General features: G+C 35.7%; 4 protein-coding genes across 8 annotated transcripts in view; 2 read left to right on the forward strand and 2 right to left on the reverse strand.

Annotated features, from left to right (window-relative positions):
- LOC113232104 (geranylgeranyl transferase type-2 subunit alpha) overlaps positions 1-7,353 on the forward strand; it is an 11,730-nt gene extending 4,377 nt beyond the window's left edge. The window contains exons 5-10 of the mRNA XM_026466744.1: positions 2,168-2,329; positions 4,436-4,564; positions 5,193-5,419; positions 5,557-5,737; positions 6,642-6,967; positions 7,069-7,353. Coding sequence (XP_026322529.1) covers positions 2,168-2,329; positions 4,436-4,564; positions 5,193-5,419; positions 5,557-5,737; positions 6,642-6,967; positions 7,069-7,218 — 1,175 coding nt within the window. The 3' untranslated portion in view covers positions 7,219-7,353. The remainder of the gene's footprint in view (positions 1-2,167; positions 2,330-4,435; positions 4,565-5,192; positions 5,420-5,556; positions 5,738-6,641; positions 6,968-7,068) is intronic.
- Positions 7,354-7,529: 176 nt separating this feature from the next.
- Positions 7,530-10,130, reverse strand: LOC113232095 (exonuclease mut-7 homolog). The gene has a single exon (XM_026466732.1). The coding sequence runs from the start codon at positions 10,128-10,130 to the stop codon at positions 7,590-7,592; it is 2,541 nt and encodes an 846-aa protein (XP_026322517.1). The 3' UTR covers positions 7,530-7,589.
- A 3,454-nt stretch (positions 10,131-13,584) lies between these two features.
- LOC113234757 (26S proteasome non-ATPase regulatory subunit 6) lies at positions 13,585-22,473 on the forward strand. Of its 2 annotated transcripts, none has more exons than XM_026470232.1 (7): positions 13,585-13,687; positions 13,889-14,169; positions 16,026-16,200; positions 17,346-17,505; positions 20,280-20,464; positions 21,317-21,492; positions 22,122-22,473. In XM_026470232.1, the coding sequence occupies exons 2-7, from the start codon at positions 13,892-13,894 to the stop codon at positions 22,294-22,296; spliced, it is 1,149 nt and encodes a 382-aa protein (XP_026326017.1). In that variant the 5' UTR covers positions 13,585-13,687; positions 13,889-13,891; the 3' UTR covers positions 22,297-22,473. The 2 variants fall into 2 exon arrangements, with proteins under 2 accessions (XP_026326017.1, XP_026326011.1); XM_026470226.1 differs by having other exon boundaries at positions 13,669-13,687; positions 13,815-14,169.
- A 1,207-nt stretch (positions 22,474-23,680) lies between these two features.
- Positions 23,681-27,421, reverse strand: part of LOC113232880 (homeotic protein spalt-major-like) — a 28,475-nt gene continuing 24,734 nt past the window's right edge. For all 4 annotated transcript variants that reach the window (XM_026467788.1, XM_026467771.1, XM_026467763.1 and 1 more), the window contains 3 exons: positions 27,116-27,297; positions 26,824-26,991; positions 23,681-25,183 (listed from right to left, as the gene is read on the reverse strand). In XM_026467788.1, coding sequence (XP_026323573.1) covers positions 24,815-25,183; positions 26,824-26,991; positions 27,116-27,297 — 719 coding nt within the window. In that variant the 3' untranslated portion in view covers positions 23,681-24,814. The remainder of the gene's footprint in view (positions 25,184-26,823; positions 26,992-27,115; positions 27,298-27,421) is intronic.

Consider the following 27,421-nt stretch of genomic DNA (forward strand, 5'->3'; position numbering starts at 1 on the left):
GCCTAGGTGTTCTGGGTAGTGCCGCCGAGTGAATTCCGTTGCTCTTGGTCTCGGGTTTGATTCCCGATACAACAAATTTTTTAAATGAACTTCCTGGACTTGGGTGTGGTCTGGGTTTCTGGTAATACCTATGCTTGGATTCAGTTTCTCTGGCACTCATAAGGAGCACAGGGAGTTCCCTAGTTTGAGACCAGGTGGCAACATGCAACAGAACAGACAAAAGTACATTTCTCAAATTGATTCTACCGGAAAATGAACCCGAGACCAAGAGCTACGGAATACACTACGCGGTATTACCCAGAACACCTAGTAGCAAAAAACCATTTTAGGAAAATTCGTTCCCGAAACTGGTTCTACCGGGAATCGATCGACGGGGCCCAAGATGTACGGAATTCACTCCGCGGCACTACCAAGAATTGGTTCTACCGGGAATCGAACCCGCGACCAAAAGTTACGGAATACACTCCGCGGCACTACGCAGAACACCTAGGCCAAAACCATTTTAGAAAAGTTCGATTTCCCAAGTTGGTTCTACCGGGAATCGAACCCGGGACCAAGAGTTACGGAATACCCTGCGCGGCACTACCCAGAACACATAGGCCAAAACCATTTTAGAAAATATCGTTTCCGAAACTGGTTCTACCGGAAATCAAATCCAGGACCAAGAGCTACGGAATTCCCTCAGCTACACTTTCCACAACACCTAGACCAAAATCATTTTAGAAAAGTTCATTTCCCTATTTGGTACTGTCGGAAATCGAACCCGGAACCTTCGCATGCGTGCTTTATGTAAAATCTACAAATCGTTTAAAACACGACCACACACACAGCATATTCCCGTGAGAAGAAATATTCATTTTATTTAACACATTTGAAGTTCTATATTGTATTGCTATTTCCAAAGTTCACTCTAAGCAGTCCGATGTCGCTCAGCCAATGTTTGCCTTTCAAAGAAATATACCTTATATTTGAGAAGCCTAGACACACTTTGTAGTGCCCGTGGTGGCACAAGCTGGTGACGTCAGGCTGCGCCGCGCTGCACAGTGGGACACAAAGACATACCCACTTTATTTAGTAGAAATGAAACTATACTGCATTGCATTTTCCGCCCACCGCCGCTTGCAGCAGTTTTGGTTTAAAGAAAATGGAAAACAAAGAAATAAAATCACCACCGCAAATATTTTCTTGACGAACCCATGCTTCAACCAGAAAATAGTACTCCGACTTCAATTAAACTAACTTGTTCTCGCTATTTAGATTTTGACGCTTTTTAATGTTAACAAGTTAGTTAATAAAGCACCTATTTTAATGTATATTTACTTAACCTCGCGCAAAGTAGGTATCGTTATACTGTACTGTGTACTTCTTATTGTTCGAATTTCCATCAGTTAAAAACAAATTAGTCGTATTGGTTGTAATCACTTTTATTAGGAAATGAAACTATTTTCCCGGATTTAAATCGCGTATATTTGTTTTTTCAAACAAACCGACGTTTCGGGCCCTGAACAGGTCCCATGGCTTGACTATCAACATGGTAAAAATGTAAAGGGCTCAAAATATCGGTTTGTTTGAAAAAACAAATATACGCGATTTAAATCCGGAAAAATAGTTTCATTTCCTATGTGTAACATCGCGAAAGCCTAAGAACTCGATATCACTTTTATTTATTTTTTATTATTAATCTAAGTGTTTATTTACGTATTGTATAAAACAAATTTAATAAATAATACATAAAAGTTGTACTTTCAATGACGCATAATTAATTAGTAAATATTGAAGTTTGTTAAATGCATTTAAAATATAGCGAATAAAAGTATTAGTTGTTAATTGATCCTATCAACGAACGATCAAATCATTGCACGATTTACCTAATACTTTCACTATTTATGCTATTACGATTTTGACCCTAAAATATTATATAATGGTTATTTTTACGATGGTTTATTCTCGAAAGTCTCTGAGGGAACAACAACGTAGGTATAGATTGCAAAAAAACATTTATGACTCTTCTGTGTTCTAATTTACAACTTATCTTTATTTGACTTTGTGTAAGTACAAGCGAGTGGTCGACTGCTTAGAGGTCAAATCGTCAAAAGTCATGCGCGACTGTTCAAGCCTTAAGGAGTCTTTATGTCTACCTGATTCACAAGAATTGGTTATATTTCAGTCCTCACATGGGACTACAGAAGATTTGTGGTCAGTCAAAGCAAACCATCACTCAAGGATGAATTTGAGTTTACAACAGAGAAGCTACATGAAAACTTTTCAAACTATTCAGCTTGGCATTACAGAAGCAAAATATTGGTAGCGATGTATCCTGATTTAAAAGGTAAATATTAGTTGCTCTAGAAACACTAATTGTTTAGGTGTAAAACACCCTTATGTTGAAACCAAACATGTTCACATATTTACTGTGTGAACATGTTGTACTAATTAGATGAATAAGCAAATTAATGTTGAAAAATGTTATTTTGTAGTCCATGTATTGTAATGTGAACATTACTTGATAATACTTTTTTATTTTGCATAATATAATATATAGCTTTATTAAAAGCACAATGCAGATTTATAAATATATATATTATATATTAATTATAATATATTATATAATAATTTTTAATTATAATTATATTCTCGTTTTTAATTAGTTTTGTCATCTTATAACTTGTCTTGTAATTTTATTTTAATTTACTCTTGGTTTTAAATACTTAACTTTGTATGTTGAGTGTTTGAAACCATCTACCTCCTCTTAGGCTCCAGCTGAAAACCAGTGCGGAGATGCTGCCCAGCTTAAAGCTGAGCTGGCTAACCGTTTTGGCTAATATTGTGTACTTTCGTTTTTAATCTATTAGTTATTTTAGCATTCTTTTTCTTTTAAATTTTTTATTGAATTGATATTCAATTAATTTTTGTGAAATTACTCCATTAGTTTGTTAAAATTATTAATACATTATATTTCTTTGTTTTTAACAGATCTTGTGTTAGTTATTATGTTCTAATATTATTCGTGAAAAGCCGAATAAAGGTTTCTTTCTTTCTTTCTAATAAGCAAATATGTATAGTAATAATAGGGGTTAAAGTATGAAATTGCCGATTTGTACTGAAAATCTAAATTGTTTATTTTTTAAATTTTTAACAAATTTATTTAATCAAAATAGTTGCCATTATTATCTATACATTGCTGCCATCTAATGGGAAGGTTATTAATGCCTTTGCGATAGAACTCCGACGATCTAGACTGCACAAACTGTGTGAAAGCATTTTGTACTGCCTCCTGGGAAGAAAACTTCTTGTCACGTAGATAATTGTCCAAATCACGAAAAAAATGGTAGTCCGTTGGAGCAAGGTCTGGTGAATACGGAGGATGACGAATGGTTTCTAACTGCAGTTCCTGAAGGGTCAAAATGGTTTCTCGTGCTGTGTGAGGTCTCGCGTTGTCGTGGAGCAATAATGGTGAAGATCGAATCATGAGTCGGGGCTGTTTTACTGCTAGTTTTGTCAACATGGTTCGGAGTTCGGCACAATAGACATCTGCCGTTATTGCTTGACCAGATCGGAGAAAACTATAGTGAATAACACCATGCTGAGCCCACCAAACAGTTACCATTACCTTTTTATTGGTAAGTTTTGCTTTAGGACACTGTTGTGGCATTTGACCTGGGGTCAGCCATTGCATTTTTCTTTTCCGGTTATCATAAAGAATCCACTTTTCATCACATGTTACAATTCGATCCAATATTCCTTCATTTCTGTACCGGTTCAACAAGGCAACACAAGTTTCAACACGCGTTTCTTTCTGCAGATCAGTCAAATCATGAGGGACCCATTTTTCGTATTTTTTTATTTTATTGATTTGACGCAAGTGAGTCAATATTGTGGGTAAGGTAACGTTAAACCATGCCGCTAATTCCTGGGTAGTTTGACTAGGATCGGCTTCCACTGTCTCTCTTAATTCATCGTTATTCACCTGGGTCTTCCTCGTGACTCGTTCTTTAAGTCGAAATTTCCATCACGAAAGCGTTTAAACCAAAATCGCACGGTGCGTTCATTAGTAGACCCCTCTCCAAACGCAGCATTGATATTGCGGGCTGTTTCTGCCGCGTTAGTTCCGCGTCGGAACTCGTATTCAAAAATCACTCGAATTTTCGCAGTATCCATCTTTCTTGTCTAAATTGAATAACAAAAACAATTGAAAGTCGATATTCAAATGTTTCAAATTTAAAAAAAAAAATCACAGAAACCTTTTGAAAAAAGTTTCATTCGAAAACCTCAAACCATGAAGATTCTATGAAAATTCAAAGAACCTATTGCAATAAAACGGCAATTTCATACTTTAACCCCTAATATTAATAATATACATTTTTAGACTTAGTTGTTATAGGTAGTGCAATTCGATGTATTGATTAACTGTAAAGAAATCACCGTTATTTTACAGGAGGACAGCTTATAACCGATAGCCCCATGGAAGAAATTCGTCACAAGCAGGAGTTGAAAATGGTGCAAAGTGCAGCATTCACTGATCCAGATGACACTAGTGCTTGGTTTTACCAAAGATGGTTGTTAGGTAAGTATATGGTTCTAATTTTATTTAAGATATCGCTCACGAAACTAAATACCGTAACTCAAAGTTGTGGAATAGAGAAAACACGATTTGAAAATAAAAAAATACTGAATAATATATGCACTTGTTTGTTGTTCTCCCACAATAAATTATTAAAAGTAATGGAACAGAGCTTACATATTAATTGTTGTGAGAGACAGGATCCTTTTTTTTTACGATGGGGAAATCTTTATAGATACCCCTGAGCCCAGGGAGACTCAGGGGTTATGTGGGGACTCTCCCTCCAGACTGGAGGGCCTACCCCACTAAAACACCCCCGGGTTTACCTGCCGCCGGTTGAGTCGGTGCCGTGGGGTCGGTGCACATTCACCACGACGAGAGACAGGAGCCTAAACTAGGAAAGCAATATATATATTCTCGTTTATAAATGGATAATTAAGTATTATTTATAAATAAAAATAATCACATTATTCGCAACAGGGTTCATTAATTTTTTTTTTTTCTTTAAATTGTCTTTTCGTAATTCCGTAATTTTGAGTTAGTACAGTATTTCGTTTCATGTGAGAATTTTTTTACATACACTATGGTTTGTCATACATACAAATTTGTGTACATTACTATGAATTTTCAGGGGCTGTAAAGAGAACTTGCAAATTAATGGCATGTGTTGTGACTCCTTCTAAAACAACATTTGCATTCAGTGATCCCGTTGTGCAAACCTATATCACATTGTTAACAAGGCTATCTGTAAATAATGTTGTGATAAATGGTAATTGGGTGCCTTGTACAGGAAGTCACAGTGACGTTTTGTGGATATATGAACATAATGAAGAAATTACCAGTGGCATGCAAATTGAGGTGCATTATGTCTTCTAACTTTTTCTGTCTTGTTCAGTTTTTTTTATATACATATACTCCGTATATGCACAATTCTGAAGTTAATTTTACCTTGTCAACTTAATCTCGACTGACTGACTATGTCTTTATATTTTTAGGCATTTTTTGAAAGTGTAACAGGAATTGACACAATAGAATTTGTAGAAGAAAAGCCTCTAATATATGTTGGGAAGTTGCATGTCGACTTCAGTTTGAAATATTCAGGGCCTGTTATTGACGAGTTGAATAATCAGCTTGACTCGTGTCGCCAGTTGCTTGCTTTGGAGCCTGACAATAAATGTAAGTGACAGCAGTTACTCACCATTCGAGCTATGAAATTTGATATTGTTAATAGTTAGATTTTGATGACTATTTCGGCAGTATCACTTGCTTTATAGTGAAGGAAAATATAGTTGATGAAAGAAACCATGCATGTGGATTTTGTCTAAACTTTCATTAATAAAAATTACCCTGTATGTAACCCGCTACCACCAATCCGTCAATCATCGCAAATGGTCAGACTGGTAAGGTTGTAAGTGTTACAGTTTTGCCATGCACAGTCCCTACACTAATTTCTTTTGATACAGGTGTCAAACAAAATATTCTTTTATTCATTCATAATTATACACCTTTATTAATTAAAATAGAAGTTACAACAATCATAAGGCAGACATTGTCGAGTTGCTGATAAGTTATACTACTCTTTATTTTACTAAAGCAAGATTTAGGACACTCTGCTACTTAATAAAGTATTAAATTTAGTATAATTATTAATACAAAGATCGAACACTGAGAAAAAATTCCTTCGATCCGGCCGGATTCGAACTGACGTCTTCTATAGCTTACCGTGGCAGACGCTATACCAACTAAACCAGGGAACGAACCGGCGGATCTTAGGAATTTTTCTGTGCTTGCGTCGTATCTTTTGTATTTGGTTTTTTCAACGACGGTTTTAAGGGTGGTGGTGAAATTACAGGCACATGGGACTTGTCAATTTATATCTTAGGGTGACGGGCGTAGTGGCAGTGCCCCTCAGATCTTTGTGATTTAAAGCTCTGAGTGGCACTGCAACTGTTATGGACACGCGTGTCGCTTACCACCAGACCCAAGACTTGTTCATCCTGTCACTTAGTAACATAAAAAAATCAAAAGTAATTAAATCGGGCATATATTTTGGAAATGCATGTTACTTATTTTGTTACAGGGACCCTGCTCACAACTACAATATTCTTATACTGTATTGATGGTAAAAAATACCACAAAGAAATTGTAGAAAATTTACAAACTCTGAAAACAATAGATAAACTTCGCACAGGGTATTATGATTATTTGATTACCAAGTGGAGTGTAGAGCAACAACTGTATGATGATTGTCTGAAAAATGGTCTCGAATTAAAAATAAATTTTGAACACAAAATTACGAGTTTGCCCCACTTACAGTATTATAGTTACTGTGAAACAGTAGATTTATCTAAGCAGAATTTAATTTCTTGTGGCTTACCATCATTGATATTGCTTCCACATTGTAAGGTAAGTCAATTGATAATAGGAACTTTCATATTTCATTATGTACCATATTTGTGTTCCTGTGTATAAGTATGTGATGAATTTTCAATCAATTTTGTTTCCAGAAATTAAACCTAGAAAACAATAAACTAACAACTTTGAAGGGATTTCCTAAACTACAACTAGAAGAATTGAATCTCAAAGGTAATGAACATTTAACTACAAAGGAAGTAGAAGAATTTAAAGAGAAACGCAAATTCAGTGTAATTTTTTAGTATTCATTTCGTACGCAGTACTTTTATGAACAATGCTGTTTGTGCAAAATAAAAACAGAATTGCTTAATATCTAAATATTTCATATTGCAAAGATATTGTTACACATTCAAATGAAGTAAACCATGTGCCTTAATTATTATAATCACCTTGCACATTGTTTCTACTTATTATTGTTTTGTACATACCAGCTATAAAATTTGTTCTAAAATATAAAATATGCCTCTTATGTAAGTTTTGTATAAGTAATATCTACTATTTCATGAATAGTTGATTATTATCAAATAAATCACAATAAAATCTAACAAATACTTTTTATTGCTGTTTGATTATATTACAGGTAATTTAGTTTTATTATTTCTTTTGTAGCATTTCAATGGAGCTTAACGGCTAGTTTAGTCATATCATAAATTATACCAACAACAGGCTTTAATAAATCATCATCTTCCCAAAACAGTTTTCCACAACTGTCACAAAGAACACCTGGATTTTGTGTTTTTGCTAATTTGTCAACATTGGTTATGTCTACTGGGACTCCTTTATTAGTCACACAGTCTTTACTTGGTACATTATTGTGATACATGTTTTGGACTGGATGTACTATTTCATCATCACAATCTGAATCACTCAGAAAATTGCCATACTCGGCATCTTCATCATCACTGAGTTGTCTTTGGTAATTTATATTACAGCTTACACTATACTGGTAGTTACTACAAATGCTAGAAACTTCAGAAGGTGACAGTTTTCGTAACTCCTGGCTATTGCAATTCAAACATCGAGATAAAAGGTCACTCTCTCTAATGCTTACATTAAAATTGGTAAATATTTTTTGCACTTGATCTTTTACAGTGCCTTTCCCTACGTCTAATATAGAACTCTGAGGAAAATTGTTAGTTGGAGTATATTTTAATTTAGATAATATAATCAGTCTGTCTTCTGAAATAGCCAAATTTATAACATCATACCACAACATTGTTGTTGGCATCACTGTTGTATCAACTCCACAACATCTTAGATATGTCAATAAGTTTGAAAGTATAGGTTCAACTAAAAGTTTTAATTCTTGTGCTGACTTAACTTGATGTTTATCCATTGCTTGTTTTTCTGTTTTTGTTTTCTTCAAACATTTTTTCTTTCCCTCTAGCATTACATCATTACAAATTTCCTCAAAGTTTATCTCTTGTTCTTGGCATAAATTTTGCAAGAAGCAATAAATCTGCATCAAAACATATGCATCCAAAGCAGCATACTGTATTTGTGTGTTCCTTAGTGGCCTGAGTTCCCAGTTGGAACACTGTTCTGACTTTTCAAGTGGTAAACCAAAACATGCTTGCACAAGAGAACTGAGGCTGCTGCCACCATTGTCACTGTTACTTGGTAATGTTAGACCACTCTCCAACAAGCTTTTCCAAAGCAAACTTAAATCTAAAAGTCCTTCACCCTTAACTTTTATGTTGCTCAAACCGACAACTGAAGCTTTCACTTCCCTCAAGTCTTGCTCAAGACCAAAACCTATTTTGATGATTTCAGCATTGTCTAATAGAGATTTATGGAATGTATACCAGAAACTTGAATATTCCTGTTTGTTAAGTATCAATGTGTCTATGAGATAAACATCATTTAAAGTTGCTATCTGAATTAAAGCCACTTGAGATTGTGAGGCTCCAAATGAGGGCTTCCATTCACAGTCAATGCTTACAACACTACACTCAGCTAAATTAGTATTGATCAAATCATAAAATTTTTCTGCATTGTCAATAATTGTTATTTGATCATTTCTCAGTTCAAATTTGTAATATTCTTGTGGTGCAATAGAATTCAAATGAGTATCCCAATCTTCTTCTGTATTAGTTTCTTCATTTAAAGATAAATCTTTTAGAGCAAGAGGTAAATCACTTTTTGGTATGTGTAAGTACTCTGCCCATTTCATAGCTTCCTTTTTATCGTAATCTGTTAACATATCAATGAATTCCTTTGCCGAGTCGGCACTCTGCCTCAATGAATCTTTAACTAAGTCATCCCATACAGACAAGCTCACATTATTCTCTTGGTATTTTTGATGTATCAAATATCTGAGTCCTCCAGTAGTTCGATTTTTGCTGAGATTTCTGCAGGTCTCAATAGGAATGTTAAATTTATTGCATAAGCGGGCCACAAGCTTTCCAAGAGGCTTGTAATGTAATTTTTCATACCTGATATGACCAATTTTTTTCTCCTCTATGTACTTTTGCACATATTCACGGATACTAAAGTTTTTGTCAAGTAAGCCATCCAAAAATGACAACAATGGCTTAACCTGGTCAGGGCACTCTGTTAAATATTCATCTATCATATTTGCTTTGTCCTGTAAGATCAATGGAAATATCAAATCTTCAACTGGTATATCATCATATAATTCCATGGCTATCACAATTTGTGATGCCTGTCTGCAGTTATCCTCCTTTATCAAGTCTTTGACCATGGGTAGTACTGTCTGTTTGATAGTGTAGATTTTGTAGGTCTTTACAATCAAGTTGAGAAAGTGCTGGTTACGTTGTTGTGTTGCTACATGATATCCAGGTAATTTTAATGAATCTTCAGGAGACACCCCATTTGTCTGAGACCACTTTTGCAAAGTTTCTATGATAAAATACGGTAACGTTTTTGGCTTGCAATCTTTGAACTCTTCACATTTGATGACAAAAACAAGAGCTACCCTGTGTGGATCTGGTACAGAGTAGAAAAACATTTCAATGTGGCTTTCGATGGCTGCACTTCTCTTCCAAGTTTTCCATGTTATTTTCAATTGACTCAGCCACAGTTTCACGTTGTCGTCCAGGTCCACATTTAGGCCAGTGGAACGCAAGTATTCTTCAATGGAAGGAACTATTTTAATAGTTTGATTACGACTCACGAGTTGATTCAGGTCCATTTTATTCATCGTTGATGCACCTACGAGTACAACACTTGTAACTGAATGCTAACAAAGCATTTCATAAATTATTTAAGGATTTGTAGTACATAGGTATCAATGAAAATGATTATCGCACCAGCATCACAAGAAATAATAAAATTGTCAAATTGACATGCACGATGAATGACAATTGACGTCAAATAAGTTTTCGTTCAATAAAAAAATAACAAAATTTGGCAGAATTATTCACGGGAATCCCAAACCTTAAAAAATAATGTTCTTCTTTTTGCTTCATTAAGCCATTGCGCTACCCTTGAGATTTCGCCAGTGTCGAATTTTCCGTTTAGTAATTTTAAGGGCTTCTGTAGACTGCTATTCAATGAGTATTGTGAGAGCACAATGTGATATAAAAAAACCTTTATTTAAAGTTGCAGAGCTGTTGAATTACCTGAAAGGGACGGAGAACAATATATGTAGACAAATGTTAGTAGGTAAGTGTGTTAGGCAGGACAAACAAATTATAAAATGTTATTGCTGGTCATATAATCACAAAGGACATTGATGCAAGACGTATCCACAAGTCTTAAAATCGTATTGAAATTTGTGGGTTTGAGAATGGTTGAGGGAAGGACATCGTACAAGGAGACTGGGTACTTGTTACAATTGAAGAAAATATGATCCGGAGTTCCTTCGTCCAGCCCGCATTCGCACAGCGAGCTGTCCCTTACCCTAATTTTAACTAAGTTTAAAAAATAATAAAAATTGACAGAAGATTTAAACACTTATTGTTTGCCACCGGATTTCAAGGGCGTAAAGTGCCGTGATCCCTTGTTAGGGCCCCGCTCTTATTAACATAATGTATAAATCGCCCAATTAACCGTACATACTGCGAACTACATTCATAATCCTGTATTAAGCGCAAGCCGCATCGCGAACGAAGCTAACTACTTAGTTTAGTTTACTTATTTGCATGCGACCAACTATGCCAGATAAGCTAGCTTAGCTCACGTAGTTGCATGTAGAGGTCCTTAGAGGGAGCGATCCTAATTAGTTCCATCGGTCAACTGAACTAGGTCGGTCTTCTAGTTCGTCTAATTCCTTAGTTAGTTACACTGAACTACACTACAAACGCTACAAACTAGTAATTTTATTCACATGAACTACTTCTACGGACTTCTCGTATTATGAGGTCAATAGTATACTGTATTAAAAGTATTTAATAATCTCAGTACATAGTACTAAAAAAAACCGACCTCAGAAGTACATGGAATTACATATAATTACCAAGTTTTACTGAATTCGGTTACCGGAAAGTGCACAAACCCGGATTAATCCCCTGGTTCGCCACTATACGGAACTTGACACAGGAGATAATAAAAATCGGTTCTCACTACTCAAAGTATATTGAGAGAGAAAAACGCCTTGAATTAAAGAATAGCAAAATCAACCATTAAAATAATTGCTCATTATACTAAAATTTTAGCGCTATCAATAAAAATGAATCTTCATGCGTGAACAGCCACCCTTCGAGGTCGATGATTTTCTTCAATATTAAATGGGTCCACTATGGAGGTACCCTCAAAAAAGAATCATGAAAATTGGTTCACAAATACCGGAGTTACCGCGTAACATACATACAAAAAACATACAGTCGCATTGAGAACCTCCTCCTTTTTTTTAAGTCGATTAAAAATACAATTTCTGTGGAATCGGTACTATTTGATTTTCGTTCATATTTTATATGGTTAAAGACTGTCTTTCTAACTAAATATCCTTTTTTTTTTACAAAACAAGAATTGTAGTTACGACGGTGTATTTAAAATATTATATTACAATACTTAGGTACATACATACAACTATTTCATATACTCGTACACGTAGGTTGATATTATACATGCAGATACCTACCACACCTATATATATATATATATATATATGTATATATGAGCACTTACTTTTTTGCAAGCTTACATATATACAGAATGTTGATACGATTAGAGAAATCTTAGAACGAGCTGGCAATGTTCAATCGTACATCCCACTCGAACTTGTACTAAAAGCAGCGAAAGATCGCTATTTGTCCCGCTCGTACAGTTCCTACTGAATAAAAGCCAGGTTAACTATCAACGGAGATAGTTCCTAGTTCGTACTGAACTAAAAAGAACGATGAACTATTAAAACCGTACAAGACGAACTAGTTCACGTTGGTCAGTGTCGGGAATATATTCCCAATAGTTCGTAGTTCATGAACTATACAAGTCTAGTTGCATGCAAAGCTAAGCTAGGATAACCTAACCTCGGTACAGAGTACTAAAAATCCGACCTCAAAAGTCATTCATCCCCTAGTTTACCATCCTTTGAGGTCGAATATTTTCTTCAAATTTAAATGGGACTACTTCTGATGCCGTTCCGGTGCCGCTTCTGGTTCACGAGTCTATCACTTGCGTTCTTCGCTTGTTTGCGTGATTCGCTTCGCACATACGTAAAGATCTGTCGCGTACGCGCAGATAGGACTGTTCTCGAGTTTAACGCTTGCGCCGGTCGCTTGCTTTGCGTTGGATTTCTTTGTGTGGCGTAAGTTTGATATCTAGCAAGCTTGATATTTCCACGTAAGCAACAAGGTACGTTTACAGATGATAGCACCACTGGCCAATCACAGAGAAGTAGCTGGTTCCAGAGTGTCGACAACCCAAACAAAGGCAAGGCGCATGCGTGCAAGTCTCTCCGCAACGCAAAGCGGAAAACTCGTGAACGTCTTTGTGCGGAAGTCAGATTTCTACGCAATACGCAGCAAGCAAGCGAAAAACGCGAGTGAAAGACTCGTGAACCCGGCATGAGGTACTCTCTTTCCAACAAAAAAGAATCATCAAAATCGGTTCACAAATGGTGGAATTATCGCGTAACATACATACAAAAAAATAGCATATAGTCGAATTGAAAACATCTTTTTTTAAAGTCGGTTAAAATACGTAGTAAGTAGTGAGTATGTGCGTGATAGCTAGCGGGATCGTTTTGTTAGTTTAAAGTGAACCGAACTATGAAAAAATAATTTATAGTTCGTTCGCGGTGTGGCCTGCGCATTACGCGGTGGACGACTAGGTGGACGGCAATGCAAGAAGAATGTGCCCCTTAATAAGGGGGCACAATTTTTAGTGTAGGTGACAGTAGACCCGATTGGAAAATAGATTTTCCCAGATCTTTGCTAACGTTGAGATTTTGTAGGAGGTTTCACGTCTCCTGCTGAACAGTGACTTAACACTAATAAAGGAAATAATAATAAATTATTTCTGAAACTGACACTGAGACGAGACAAAACTTTCATTTCTTCTTCGTCTTTCCAATGTTAAAGCTTCATCGATAGAATCGATCGATTTGACTCGTCGGTTGTATTGATGACTTATACTTTACTTTGAAAATGGCAGCACTAAAGATGACAAGTAAATTTTTCAACCCGCTATCGCTATGGTATTTGTGAGAAGTATTTTGTTGGGGCTGCTGACACATCATTTTTAATAAAATAAATCTATATTGTATTCATCTCCATACCTTATCGCCAAAACAACACTCGAGAAGAGGTAAAAATTAATAATTTGTGAATTGGTTTTTTGTGATTAGAGAGTTAGAAGAGTTTAAATTTATATTCTTTAATCATATAACGTGCATGCTGTGTATTTTAAAAGATTTAAACATACATTATTTCAGCACTCAGAGGCATCTTTCTTTTGTAGTGTTATAAATCTCAATAGTTTGTCTGTTTGTTAAATATACAAAAACAGATAATGGAGCTATCCGCGGAAGGTAAAACTCCAGAATACATGGCGCTGGCTGGCATCAAATTCAAACTTTCCTTGCCTGAATTGAAAGGCAATACTCAGTTGAAAGAGCAACTACTACAAGGTATAAAGGCTGGGAACATGGCTCCATATTACAAAGAAGTGTGTACAGATTTGGGATGGCAATTTGATCAGAAATTGTATGATGATATGGCAAAAGAGAATCAAGAAAAACTATCCAAGTTCGAGGAGGATGATTCTGAAACTCCAGTGTGGCATGACAGGTAACATAACTTTGTATGTTAACTTCCAGCTATGCAATTGAAGTGAACTTTCTTGTAGAATATATTGACAAACTAGTGTTTGTTATAATTATTAGCAGTACTTAATAGAATAACAATATTAATTGTTGGGTTATCTTGGATGTTCAGGTGTGAACCGATTTAAAGAAATTTATTTCATTTATAAGTAAACTATTACTCTGTGAATTCAAGAAGTTACTAAAGTCCATTTTACATAGGATGAGTTCTATGACATTTACAATTTTTATGTTGCGCCCATACTATTTCTAACTAATCTCTCAACCAGGTTTTAAAAAGAAATAGACAATTTGTCATAATGTACCAAAAACAAATGTTTACTTTACTATTAATTAAGCGTTATAAAAGTAAATTAAGTAGGTAATTTTGTGGTACTCTTAAGTATTTAGTCAACCCTGGTTACCCTAAACGGAATTTCTTTTGTTTGTTTTAAAAAAGTTTGAAATTAGGCAATTGATTTATTTGTCTGGCACTTTGAAGTATAAACATAAAATGTTTGTAAATCTGGTTAGTGAACATCATTGACCTACCAATAAATGGACGTCCGGTTCGCGCTAAAAAGTGTCCGCACCTGTAGGGCGTTAAAATCGCATACAGGGCGTCAATCGCGCAATAGTCTTTGTTTGTTCGAGTGACAGTGTGGTTGTCAATCATGCAGTACCAATATAAGCAGTACAAATAATAATTTGTAAAAATTACTACAGTAAAGTGTGAAAACAAGATTTTGTAACATATTTTCACTAAACAAATGTATAGTGTTATCATAGTTGTCATTTAAAAGTGTTATTTTGTACTTTTTTCTAGTATTTAATTTATATATAACTGAATCATAAATGTAAATTACAAAAGCACACGAAATAATGAAATAGCTAACTGTCCTTGTTCTACTCATTGTATGCGCAAAAGATGGAAAGAGACCCATTACATCAGTTTCAAGAAGCTTATATAAACTTCTTGGTCATTTTCAATTGTTCGAACCACCAGGAATTGAAATATTTAGAACAAAGAAACTGTAGAGTTGCTTTGATTTTAATCCTATTTTTAAAATTATTTTTTTAATAAACGTTAGCAATAACTAACAAAATATTGTTGTACTCATTTTATGGCATGGGATTACCTATCAGAAGTCAGAAAATACATTTGCCCGAAATAGCATTAGCTCGAATTTTCATAATGTATTTTTACGAAGATTACAAAACAAAAGCTAATTTAGTCTATGTAAAAAGTATCAAAATTACTCGAAAGCGTAACGGTTTTATTATAAATCGGATAATTCCGATTTATAATAAAATCGTTTTTTATAAATACGTTTTTTATCCGTAATCGGATATTTGAGTTTACGTTTAGTTAGAATATCGGTACATTTCTTATAGTACACACTTATTTTTACATTTGTAGTAATAATTGCATGTATGTATCTGCCCAACTCTTTATTATACCTTTTAAGTGATTTTGTATAAAATTCGACATAATAATATATATAAAAAAATTAATTAATGTTTATTAGAAAGGCTGTTCCATTACTCTTGTGTTCAAATAATTTTCAGTTAAAGCTAAATATGGTGCATTTTGTTAAGTTTCCAGTAGAAGCTGAATATGTTGTTTTTGGGCCCTTAAATTGTTGTAAGCAAATTTAGGCAGTACTGCAATGACATTACAATTTAAATTAAATGTTTTAGTTTTTTATATTTTGTTACATGTCACTACGTTTGTATAGGTTAACCTCGGACATTTTTTTCGTGGTTTTTTGTATTAGACCCGATGTCCATTTGTTGGTAGGTCAATGGTGAACATTGTTACTTTTGAAATTTTTTTCATAGGTTGGAATACCTTTGTTCCATCGGAGATAAAGAGGCTGCCACGGCACTGGCCACATCCAAGTATGAAGATTCGACTCTTACAACCAACAGAAGACTAGATGCCATTTTTGCAATGTTCAGAATTGCTTACTTCCATGGGTGCAATGTTAAAGAAATGGAAAAAGCTATTAACAAGGTGAATTTGTTAGTTTTACTTTCATATTGATTTTACATTACCTATGTAATAAATGATACATAATAATATTTAAATGCACTTCACATGGCTGTTAGTATTCAGTATTGGGTGTTTGTTGGCTGTTAACAAGAAAAATTTTTATATAATGACAAATATGCAGTTACTGACAAATATTATTGTCTGTAGAAGGAGTGAAATAAGGTGTTAGAATAATGAATATGACCAAAGTGAGGATGATGTACTTGTGTATTTGCCTATTTGACACCTTTGATGTGTGTCGAGAAACCAACCAGGGCGCGGTAACACGGGTTTGGTGTTTGCTGTAATGTATTTGTAGAATAGTCAAACAAGGCAGATATTTTGCTACCCATACTAATCTGCAAATGGTGATTGCCAAATATATCAAATATGCAATTCTGTTTGCATATTTGATATGTTTGGGCATCATTTATAAGACATAGTATTTGTTATTGTCTTAATTTTGATTTATACTAAAATAATAATTATCTGTATAATTTAGTGTCCGGTAAAGAATGGATAAGCCTGAAATGCCTTATAGTAGAGCTTAAGAATGTTAAAAAAAAATGTATAGAAAAATATGTCCCATGTAGTACCTAAGATATATTGTTTTTCTTTAAATTGAATTATTTTCACCTTATTTTATGTTTTTGTACACCACAACTGCAAGTTAATCAATTCCTTCGGTTTTTTGGTGTCATAATATTCTACATTAACTGTGCTACTTTTATTTTATTTTTTAGTGCAAGTTTTTTTCATAAAGTTTAAGCACCTTTGATATAAAAAAATTTTAGACAAAATTAATTTTTACAGAAAAAAATGTCAAAAGTAAAAATGTTCACTAACAAGATTTACAAACATTTTTTGTTTATACTTCAAACTATACCTTGTACTTGTACTATAACTTGTAGTTGTGATGTACAAAAACGTAAAATAAGGTGAAAATAATTAAATTTAAAGAAAAAAAATATATCTTAGGTACTACAAGGGATATATTTTCCTTTATATATTTTTGTGAACGTTCATAAGCTCTACTATAAGGCATTTCAGGCTTATCCATTCTTTACCAGATTACTTTACTTGGTTTTAGTACTTTAGTAAGTAATTCTTATTACTACATGTTGTAGGCCCATGAACTCGTAGACAAAGGCGGTGATTGGCGTTCAAGAAACAAGCTGAAGGCATACGAAGCAATCTACTGCCTGGCTGTCAGAGATTACAGTCATGCGGCTGACCTCTTTATTGACTGTGTCTCTACATTTGAGTCTTATGAGCTTGTTGATTTTGGTAAGATTTATGAAAACCTTCACATTTATAGTAATACGGAGATTGGAATAGACAGAGTATAGTTACCTAAGCTGCAGTGAAGTAACACACATTGAGCTGATAATACCTCGTAGTGATTGTACCTATTATATTTTGTTACATAATCAGCAAATTTAGCTAAAAACTCATACCTCCATTAATGTCAACTTTTGAGTAGTCACAAAATAAATAAATATGATTATACCTTGTTTTATAACCAAAACAGGGTCTAGAAATTATATTTTAAGCTTTAATTGCTGGATAGCAATATCGGCTAAAAGTGTAAGAAGGGGTCCAAAACGTTTGCGTCCAAAACCAGACTTATATCTAAAGTTTTCAAATTTTGCCGATGATATGGTATGGTGAAATGGGCTGGTTTCCACAACTCGTAGTGCCCGTTTTGCGTATGGATTTTGTTACATATATTTGAAGTGTGACCAACAATTATTTTACTACAGTATTTTCTGCAAGGTTTGTAACTGTATGCATAATACTTCAAGTTTAAGTAAATGTACTCTGATAATTTAGATCTGATAATTATAAACATTTAATAGAAAATGGTACATTAACATTATGATGTTATTTTAGGTATTTAATTTTAAAGTGAGAGCTGACATGTCAGAGCTAATATGTAAACAGTTAATGTGAAGTTAGTTTTGATTAAATAAATACCATCAAGTTCTAATGAAGAAGTATTAGTTTATGATCTACAAACCGGCAAACAGTCATATGATCCACCCACAGACATATGTATATCTAGATAGACGCCGCAAGTGTACGTACTTCACGTGCTCAAAGTAAGTGAAATTCACTTACTTGCCGCTGCTACACTTCGGAACGCGCTCAACCGTTAGGTACCATAGATAAACACCGGTCGAAAACGCGAAAAATGCATAATTGTGCCAATATAAATTTGAAAAGCACCATAACTGTGGGTAAATGGGTAAACCGGGACGTTTCCTTCCACGGGCATGTGATTTTGTAATCAGGTAATGCATAATTTATTTTAAAAACAATTATTTTGGTTTTGTATGAATTTCGAGAAAACAAATATGCAACCGAATGTATGCCTCAGTGATTTGTAATACATTGCGGCTTCTACTTGGTGCGATATATTTGTGATCCTTTGTTAATACGCCATGAATATCGAACGAACGCACTTTTGTATAATGCATTCAGTTTCGTGGTACGGGCGCTGCTGGTACACTTCTTAGGCCAAATTTAACATTTAGTGATGTGTACGTAAGGCAAGACTGTTCTCGATTCTGATCGATTTTGAAAACAAGGGGACGAAAATTATTATGATTTTAGCAATATTATAAAAATATTCTATAACTCTTTTGTTATAACGTTTAGTAACGTTTCATTTTTTTTTTCAGTGATGAAATTATCGGTTATCGGTAGTATCTGTAATTTCGATAATTTTAGCAGCACTTTGCCTCGAATGTACTGAGCAAATAATTACATACATCGCCGGATATGTAGTACGAGTAACATAAAAAAATATATAATGCAAAGAATTAACAGTGCGCTGTCTTTACAAAAACCTGGAGTTGGTCACACGTATGAGTTCGCTGCTTTCGAAGACGAAGGTGGTCTAGTTTATCCCACCTAAGATGCTATTCAAATATGCTGAGAAGCAGAGTTAGAAATCCGAAAAATAATAAACATCACAAACATTTCACACGAGGTCGTCATTAAGTAAACCTCTTCCGATTAATAAGATTTTACCAAATTTTGTCAGCAGTAACACTTTCACCCTTTCAACCATTCATCAATTTGATCAATTACCAACAGAAAACCATCTAGTAAAATTAATTAAGGCAGTTGCAAGTTCATGTATTGACGTGCGTTTTCATTATTTACGTTAATCGATAAGATCTTCTATTACAAAAAGATGTTGTATAATAAGCTCATTTTATTAGAAGGATAATAATATTAATATTTGAAGACGATTAAAGACTAAAGTCTTAATTTTTTTAATTATTCAATATTTTTTGAAAACAAGTAAAATAAAGGACTTAACTGTCTTATTCTAGTATTTCTACTATATTAATATTACGACTACTTGTAATCAACAAATACTCGAACAAAAAATATTTTATTTAAAATCGATTAATTGAATGGAATACGCGCTATAATAATATTATATAATGTTTACGCGTATTCCGTTCAATCAATCGATTTAAAGCGAGCGGGAGGAGGTTTCCATCACTAAACAGTTCTTGTGACGTCATAGTGGGTGCAAAAAATGTGGCATGCTTGGTTTTCATACAAATTGCTGTACTTGTGGGCGGCGTCTATCTAGATAATATATGTCTGTGGATCTACCTGATAGATATCTACAATAAAAATACTAACAATGTGTAATTGAATTAACAAATACGCCTATTTCTAGTATAAGTAAACTGCCTGCTCCAATTTTATGATTGTCACTTCTTAGTGTAAAGAAGTGACAATCATAAAATTGGAATATTTCAAATAACAATAATAATAACAACTTTATTCACTCACACAAAGGCAAGGGTATATAATACATTATTAAAAAAAGAAGAGTCTGATGTTCATACTAGATTCCCTGTATGATGGATCAAAGACCCTTTCTTCCACATTTGGACTTAAAAAAAAATGAACTCTATGTGCAAAATGGTGCGTGTGTGTTTTTATTGTATGTGGTATGAGTAAGTGTGTGTGTGCGTGTGTTTATATTCAGCATAAAACTTAATGTTAGCTGTTAAATTGAAATTTTCTTTCAGGTGTCATAATCCAATATTGCGTATTAGCATGTGCATTGGCCCTGGAGCGGCACGCGTTGCAGGCAGCGCTCCGTCGACAAGGAGCTGCAGTACAGGCGCTGCGCTCGCGCTTCCCCGAGCTCCGAGAACTAGTGGAGTCACTACATGAGTGTCGATATGCTGACTTCTTCAAAAGTCTAGCTTGGGTACGTCTTCCATTTTTAAATTATGTTATAACATTTGGTGTGTAGGAATACAACGTAAAACAACAGAAAAACTTGGATCTTACAAAACCCTTTTGCCAAAGAGATAGCCTGAAACCATAGCTATCATGTTATGTCTGAATGGAAGGACAGGTTCAATAATTTAATGGCCCGAAAGTTGGTAATAGCTGTTCAGCCAGTGTGGCATACAATGTTTATCACCACATTTGCGAGAAAGATAAAAAAAAATTTAAATGTTTATTTCTATTATATTTACCAAATTTTAAGTATCAGAAAAATCTTCTTTTAAGCATGTGCAAGCAAAACACTAATCACTTTGACTTTGTGTATGAATGAAACAACAAATCTTTTCAATTTGTTTGTGCCGTGGGATCTTGTAAAAATGATAAATGAAATAAAGCCGACATTATATACCTTAGTTTTTATAAATAAAACAAAAAGGCCCATACTTTTTAGAGTCATGGCGAGGCGGTTCCCCGAGGTAGCGACTCCTCGCTCCGGCAGAAGCGTAGAAATATAAAAAATAATTGTCACCATAGGGCCATATGATAAAAATACCGCCTAGTTTTGCACGTTATGCTACAGTATATATTACTTACCAGCGTGTGTAGTGGCAAAGTTATTAGTTGGATATTCATAAATGAATAATAAAATTAAAAAAAAATTACAGTGGCAACACAAAACAATATGTTAAGTACAAAAATAACAAGTTAAGGTACAACGGGGCCTTATTGCTATGTAGCAATCACAAATTCATCATTTTAAACAACCAGAGTTCAGGAAGGTATTATTTAGTTGATTCAATTGTGTATAACTTACGTAATGTTCTTTAAGGTGGAGACTCAAATCTGCGTGGACCCCGTGTTTAGACCGCATTATCAACACTATGTGCGGGAGGCTCGTATCAAGGCCTACGTGCAGTTACTACGCGCATATCGCTCGCTCAGTCTTGACAACATTGCCGACACTTTTGGAGTTACTAGGGAGTTTGTCGAGGAGGAAATTTCCAAGTGAGTGCTCTTATAACTCTGTATGGATGTGTAAGTTTCGAATTGACACTGGCATAGGCACTTCTTTGTGCAGCTTTTGTACACATGTATGCAGTGACATTGCTGATGATGATGGTTCCTGTTTATAGTGGATTTATTTTTAGAAAACTCGAAACGCAATATTGTAAATTATAGCAACTCTGGTGCCCTGGTTGAAATTTATACAACCCTCTAAATCATAGTTTCCCAAGGTGGTCCCTACATCCCCTACTACTTCTTGGCGCTGAAGAGTTCCAAGGGGGCGGTAGGGGTCTCGGCAAAATGAAATGGTTACTGCCAATTTATCATGCTATTAACTGTCTAAGACCCAGCAAACTATAATGGGAAAAACGCTAAACGCCTAATGTACATCAAAACGTCCTCAATATGATTACATGCTTCAGGCCGAAGCAAGTATGCCCTCAGTTTTGTATGAAAAACGTCTATATACCATAGGGAAGTCATAAAGACTTCGAATGCGATATTTTCATTATAAAACACTAGGCGAACAATATTGTCTGGCTCTGAATCACTTCATACATGTACATTTAGATGTACATGGGGCCTTAGGAAGTTTATTTCCTTAAAATAATAGTTGTATTTTCTTCCAGCTTCACTGCAGCAGGTCGCCTACAATGCCGCATTGATGCAGTCGCAGGCTGCGTAGTAACGGGCGCAGGACGCGGCGCAGATGCCGATCGCTCACAGCTCTACCAAGCCACCATCCGCGAAGGAGATTTGCTCCTTAATCGCGTCAAGAAATTAGCCAGCGTTATTAATTTCTAACCTAGTTTTAAGTAGCTATTTTTGTAGATTGTGGTTTCTTACAATGCTTTTAGAGACCACCTGTGAATCTGTAAAACTTAGAATTTATAGTTAATACTATGAAAGGAATACCTACAAAACCTGGTCTAAATTTTAACCGTAATTCGCTACATAATTGTCTAATTAAATAAATTACTCGTAATAAATACATGACTTTCCTTCGCTTGACCTTTAGGCTCCATTTATATAGCGGCGGGACGGAATGGAAGCGGATTTAGGTAACGACAAAGTCAAGGTGCGGACACCACGCGCGCCTTCTCGCGCAGCGAGGTGAAATTGACGCTTCCGTTCCATTCCGTTCCGCCGCAATGTAAATTGAGCCTTATTGTTACCTCGTAGATGCTTCTACCACGAGTTTCTCTAATACTTGATATTGTTTACTACTTATAACGAAAAAACATTGTGCAAACCAAAAAGGGATACTGGGAAAGGAAAACAAAAAGAAAAGAAATATTAGTATAATCGTTTTTTAAATAATTTGAATACTTTTTGGACATTTACATAAACATTTAATAATTTACAATGAATATTTATACTGACATGACATGACACATCATATTCATGACTAATACTACTAGCTAAAATCTATTTTCAACTTGAAAATAACTTGTAGGTGCTATGAGAATTTATTCTAGACAACTAAATTGTTTCATAGGACCTATCGCCCCACAAGCGTTTCTTTAATACTAAGAGTGTATGCATGATTTAATTTTATAAATAATTTACAAGGACATGTATACACAGAGAACTAGTGTGAGAATCATAGATGTAACTAGGATTTGTCCGCGGTCCAGCAATTCGATTGAGAATTTTCTTAGTTCGGCTGCACCAGTATTTTTTATTGGGGGAGGGTGGGTGGCAGTGTGGGCACGTGGGATACGAGTGGCATGCCCATCCGACCTCTACCTAGTTACGTCTATGTGGATAGTACGAAATATACACATTTTGAGTATAGCAATTCGAATAACGGCGACTATAGAATTGAATCGAAGTTTCGAGAAAATGCATATTTTGGAAATTAAATGTTTATTTTGCCTTTTCGACACGTCAGTCTGTAGAGTGCTAATAAACACTTTAATTTAGGTCGCTGTTTCAAGCTCGTAAACATTTAAGGTTTTTGTTATTTTTTATAATATCAGGTGATGGGACGCACAAGTCGTGCGACTGATGGTAAACTACACGCCTGTCCATAACAGTTGCAGTGCCACTCGCAAAGATCTGAGGGATACTGCCACTGCGCCCGTTACCCTGAGACGTAAGTTGATAAGTCCCATGTGCCTGTAATTTCACCACCACTCTTACCCTTCAAAACCGGAACACAGTAATGCTGACATTGCTGCTTGGCGGCAGAAATGAGTAACGTGGCACTACTGCTCTGGACGAACTCTTTCATAAGAAACTCTACTGTTACTGAAAGTTAGTATTGCTAACACAAGAACCAGTTTAAATTTATTTACGATGTTTATTTCGCTTTCTTTACGCGTTCGCTTGAAACAGCAAAGGACCCCACTGATTAATTTATTAAAACAAATTACATTTGCCGTAACACCAGTCGCTCACATTTTTACAAAGATATGTAGAAGTATTCTAAAGCAATATAATAGCTATGACTCTAAATTCTTATATCTATGTAGACCTCAAATGCAAATAGTTTTTAATTTACATGATATGAATATGTCATTAACCTCTGGTACAATAGTTAAATATGCTCAAATACTGGTTACTATAAATCTTATTCTGGAACATACTCCTATTACATTTAATTCAATGTACCTTTTTAATGAATTTGCGTTTACATAATTCGAAATCCTATCTATTATAAGGGATTCACATGTTTCGTGGCTTGGAATGTGTAAAAGATAAAATCATGCATAATAGCACTCCGACTGGTATATGTAAAATATAATAATTATTCTGTATTTCATATAGTACTTTATAATCTATTTGTTCATTAAAATACTATCATACAATTTATATACAATTAAAAATTATAGATTTAAGAATTTAATTAATTTTTGGGATAATTTATATTTTAATTTTTGATGTCATAGCACATTCGACTGCATCATACATTGCTGGGTAGTATTCGACAGGTACTTTTACCAATATTATTTATGCGTGTCACGAGACACAGTCTCTGAATGTGCACTATCACAGAGTAATGACATAAACGTGGGACTCTGGCCGAGTCCCCAATTGCCCCAGCCCCGTACTCATGCATATAAGTTACTTACAGTAATACTAGGCATATAACACTTGGAATAACAATTTGTTACATAGCTCTACATTTCGCTCTTCATACTATTCTACAACAGACGCGCTCACATCGTAATTTATCAGTCCCTTATTCACCTATACAACTAGGTTCTTTGTACAATATAAACATGACACAGCTTCGTTCGAAAAGTCAAACTGGCATTGGTGATATTTGACCACTACGGGAAAATCTGGAATGTTCCAATGATCGATGTTCGAATTTTTAAACGGTGAGGCCCTCGGTGCGGGCCGGTGGTGGTAAGGACGCTAGGGGGTGCGGGTGTTGGTGCATCGTCGCAGGAGGCGAGGGCTGTCCCGGCGGTGGCGGATGCGGTCCGTGTGCCGGTGGCGATCGGTATTCTCCTTCCTCACGCATCTGTCGGCTGCGCTCCGCCAGCTCGCGTCCTCTCTCGGCCAGCTCCCTCATAGCCGCCTGCCGCTCGTCGCCGCCTTCCAGTGAAGGAGGCCTTTCTAAAGGCGACGCTGCACCAGGTCGGGCGACTCCGAATGCACCATATCCAAGTAATCCTGGGAACTTTCCAGCTACGCCATTTTGGCCCGCGCTTTGTTGTATCACCGATATCTCGTTCAGCTGAGGAAAAAATGTAAAACGTTAGTCAATCCAAAATCTTCAATGTATAAATTGGCATACCTAGTAGGTAATAATTATACTGCCAGACAACCACCTACCTGGACCAAACTAACAAATTCCCAGTACTATGAGTATCTACCAGAGCAACAACATTAACTCCGATACCAGTGGCGGATTTGGCCTAAGGCCCAAGTAGGCCCGGGCCTAGGGTGGCCAGATTTTACGGGCGGCCAATCATGACAAAAACTTCACTGATGTTAACAAGAAATAACTCAAAGTACCTAAATGTTCTAAAGGCCCACACACATTATGGCGGGCCGCACTGCACCGCATCGTATATAATCTTCCTAAATCACTTTCGTACATTTTATGTATGTGCTGAGAAAGGGGCGGCTGGTATTGACTACATGGCCTAGGGTCTAGGGCGGCCAACACTGCAAATCCGCCACTGTCCGATACATTACACAGAGTACTAGACCCCGATTCAGAACTCGTCGATATTTTAACCGAATAGTTCGGCTGGATATCGTTTTCGAATTGAAGAACGCTTTTCGAGCTCAGATAATTCCGACATAAACGTTCGATTCGGATTCGGATACGATATCGTGATCCAACAGTGTTTACGGAGTTAGTCGATGAAATAGATTACAAGAAAAATTTAAATCCTTTCATATATAAGTACATTTCTAAGACTATATAGGAATATAAATATAAGAAATAAATAAATATAGGAAAGCATTAGTCTTGCATTAAAAGAAATAATAAAATTGAACAAAATCCAGACTTTATTTAAAATAATAAGAGATTTCTATATTACATTCTTGCTTTGTAAACAATAGGAAGTTCGGTAACTTTTATTCGATACTGTGTTCTGAATAACGTTTGTAGCCTTTGCCGGTCGAGAAGTTCAACTAATCGTACGGGTGTGAGTCGTTTCTGTTCGGTTTCGAATACGATAGTTTGACGTTCGATTCGGGTGTTGTGAATAAAAATGGAAAGAAATCGTACGATATCAAATCGAATTGGTCGACAACTGAGTTATCGTAAGTTTCTGAATCGACCCCCTGGCCCTGTACTCTCATTCTTTGTCCGACAACCGTCCGAAGCAATTGCTGTCAAATAAGTAATACTCGACCAAGTTAAAAGATGCGTGACGCGAATGAAGCTTCATACTTGACATTGTGTTTTTGGTCGAGTATTACGTATTTCACAGCACCTAATTGTTTCGGACGGTTATCGGACGGAGAATGAGAATAAACCCCTGGTCAAGTTTTGATATCGAATCAGAGACCTCCTCATCTGTCCCTTTTACTTATTTCTGCCGCCAAGCAGTAATGTTTGCATTACTGCATTCTGGTTTTGAAGGGTAAGGGTGCTGGTGAAGTTACAGACATTTGTGACTTGTTGACTTATGTCTCAGGGTGACGGGCACAGTGACAGTACTCCTCAGATCTTTGCGATTTAAAGCTCTGAATGGCACTGCAACTGTCATGGACAGGCGTGTACCTACCATTAAGCGCACGACTTGTTCGTCCCGTCACTTGACATTATAAAAAAAAATTTGGCGTCCGTAGAGCTGGTCTCCGATGTTATCAAAATTTGTAATACTTAAAGTAAATCTAGGTATTTTGATTAGATACCTTTTGCTGCATGCCGTTGAGGAATGGCGCAGGTAGATAGGGATAAAAGAGATCAGGGCGTCGCAGCAGGTCGTGCGGCTCGTGCATCGGCCGCGGCGGCAACTCTAAGGACATGCGGCGACCGCGCCGCGAAGCGCCACCGCTCCACATGTGTGTTCCCATATGCACCTAATAAGAAACATAACAATTAATTGTACCTACGTCTTTTAAGAGCGTAGAACAGCTACCTATGTCACTAAGTAAAGAAAGAAAATGAATATCACTAAATGTATTTGAAGGCTCATTTTCTTACCTTCAAATTTCCTTTCGTAGTGAAGGCCTTTTGGCAGACAGCGCACCTGAAGGGCTTGTCCCCAGTATGCGTCCGCATGTGGATCTGGAGAGCCGAAGACGACGAAAAGTTTTTACGGCAAACGCCGCAGAGGTGCTTCGACGACGTAGGCGGCGGCGGCGGGTGTTGCGGGCCACTCGGTACTATAAAAAGATATTAACATAGTTTACCTAACAAAACAGGTACCTATATTATTTGAAGCCGCATCGTATAAAAGAGTAACTTAGTTATCTACTGTTCAAATTAATCATAAAATTAGTTAATAAT

The sequence above is a fragment of the Hyposmocoma kahamanoa genome, unplaced genomic scaffold, assembly GCF_003589595.1.
Source record: "Hyposmocoma kahamanoa isolate Upper Pololo Valley unplaced genomic scaffold, ASM358959v1 102, whole genome shotgun sequence".
In the NCBI taxonomy this organism is placed as follows: domain Eukaryota; kingdom Metazoa; phylum Arthropoda; class Insecta; order Lepidoptera; family Cosmopterigidae; genus Hyposmocoma; species Hyposmocoma kahamanoa.

Excerpts from the sequence above, each read along its gene's own strand:
- LOC113232095 (XM_026466732.1), bottom strand. The coding sequence starts at position 10,130 with ATGGACCTGAATCAACTCGTGAGTCGTAATCAAACTATTAAAATAGTT.
- LOC113234757 (XM_026470232.1), top strand. The coding sequence starts at position 13,892 with ATGGAGCTATCCGCGGAAGGTAAAACTCCAGAATACATGGCGCTGGCT. Across the intron at positions 16,201-17,345 it reads TGGAAAAAGCTATTAACAAG|GCCCATGAACTCGTAGACAA; the intron begins GTGAATTTGTTA and ends TACATGTTGTAG. Across the intron at positions 20,465-21,316 it reads TCTTCAAAAGTCTAGCTTGG|GTGGAGACTCAAATCTGCGT; the intron begins GTACGTCTTCCA and ends ATGTTCTTTAAG.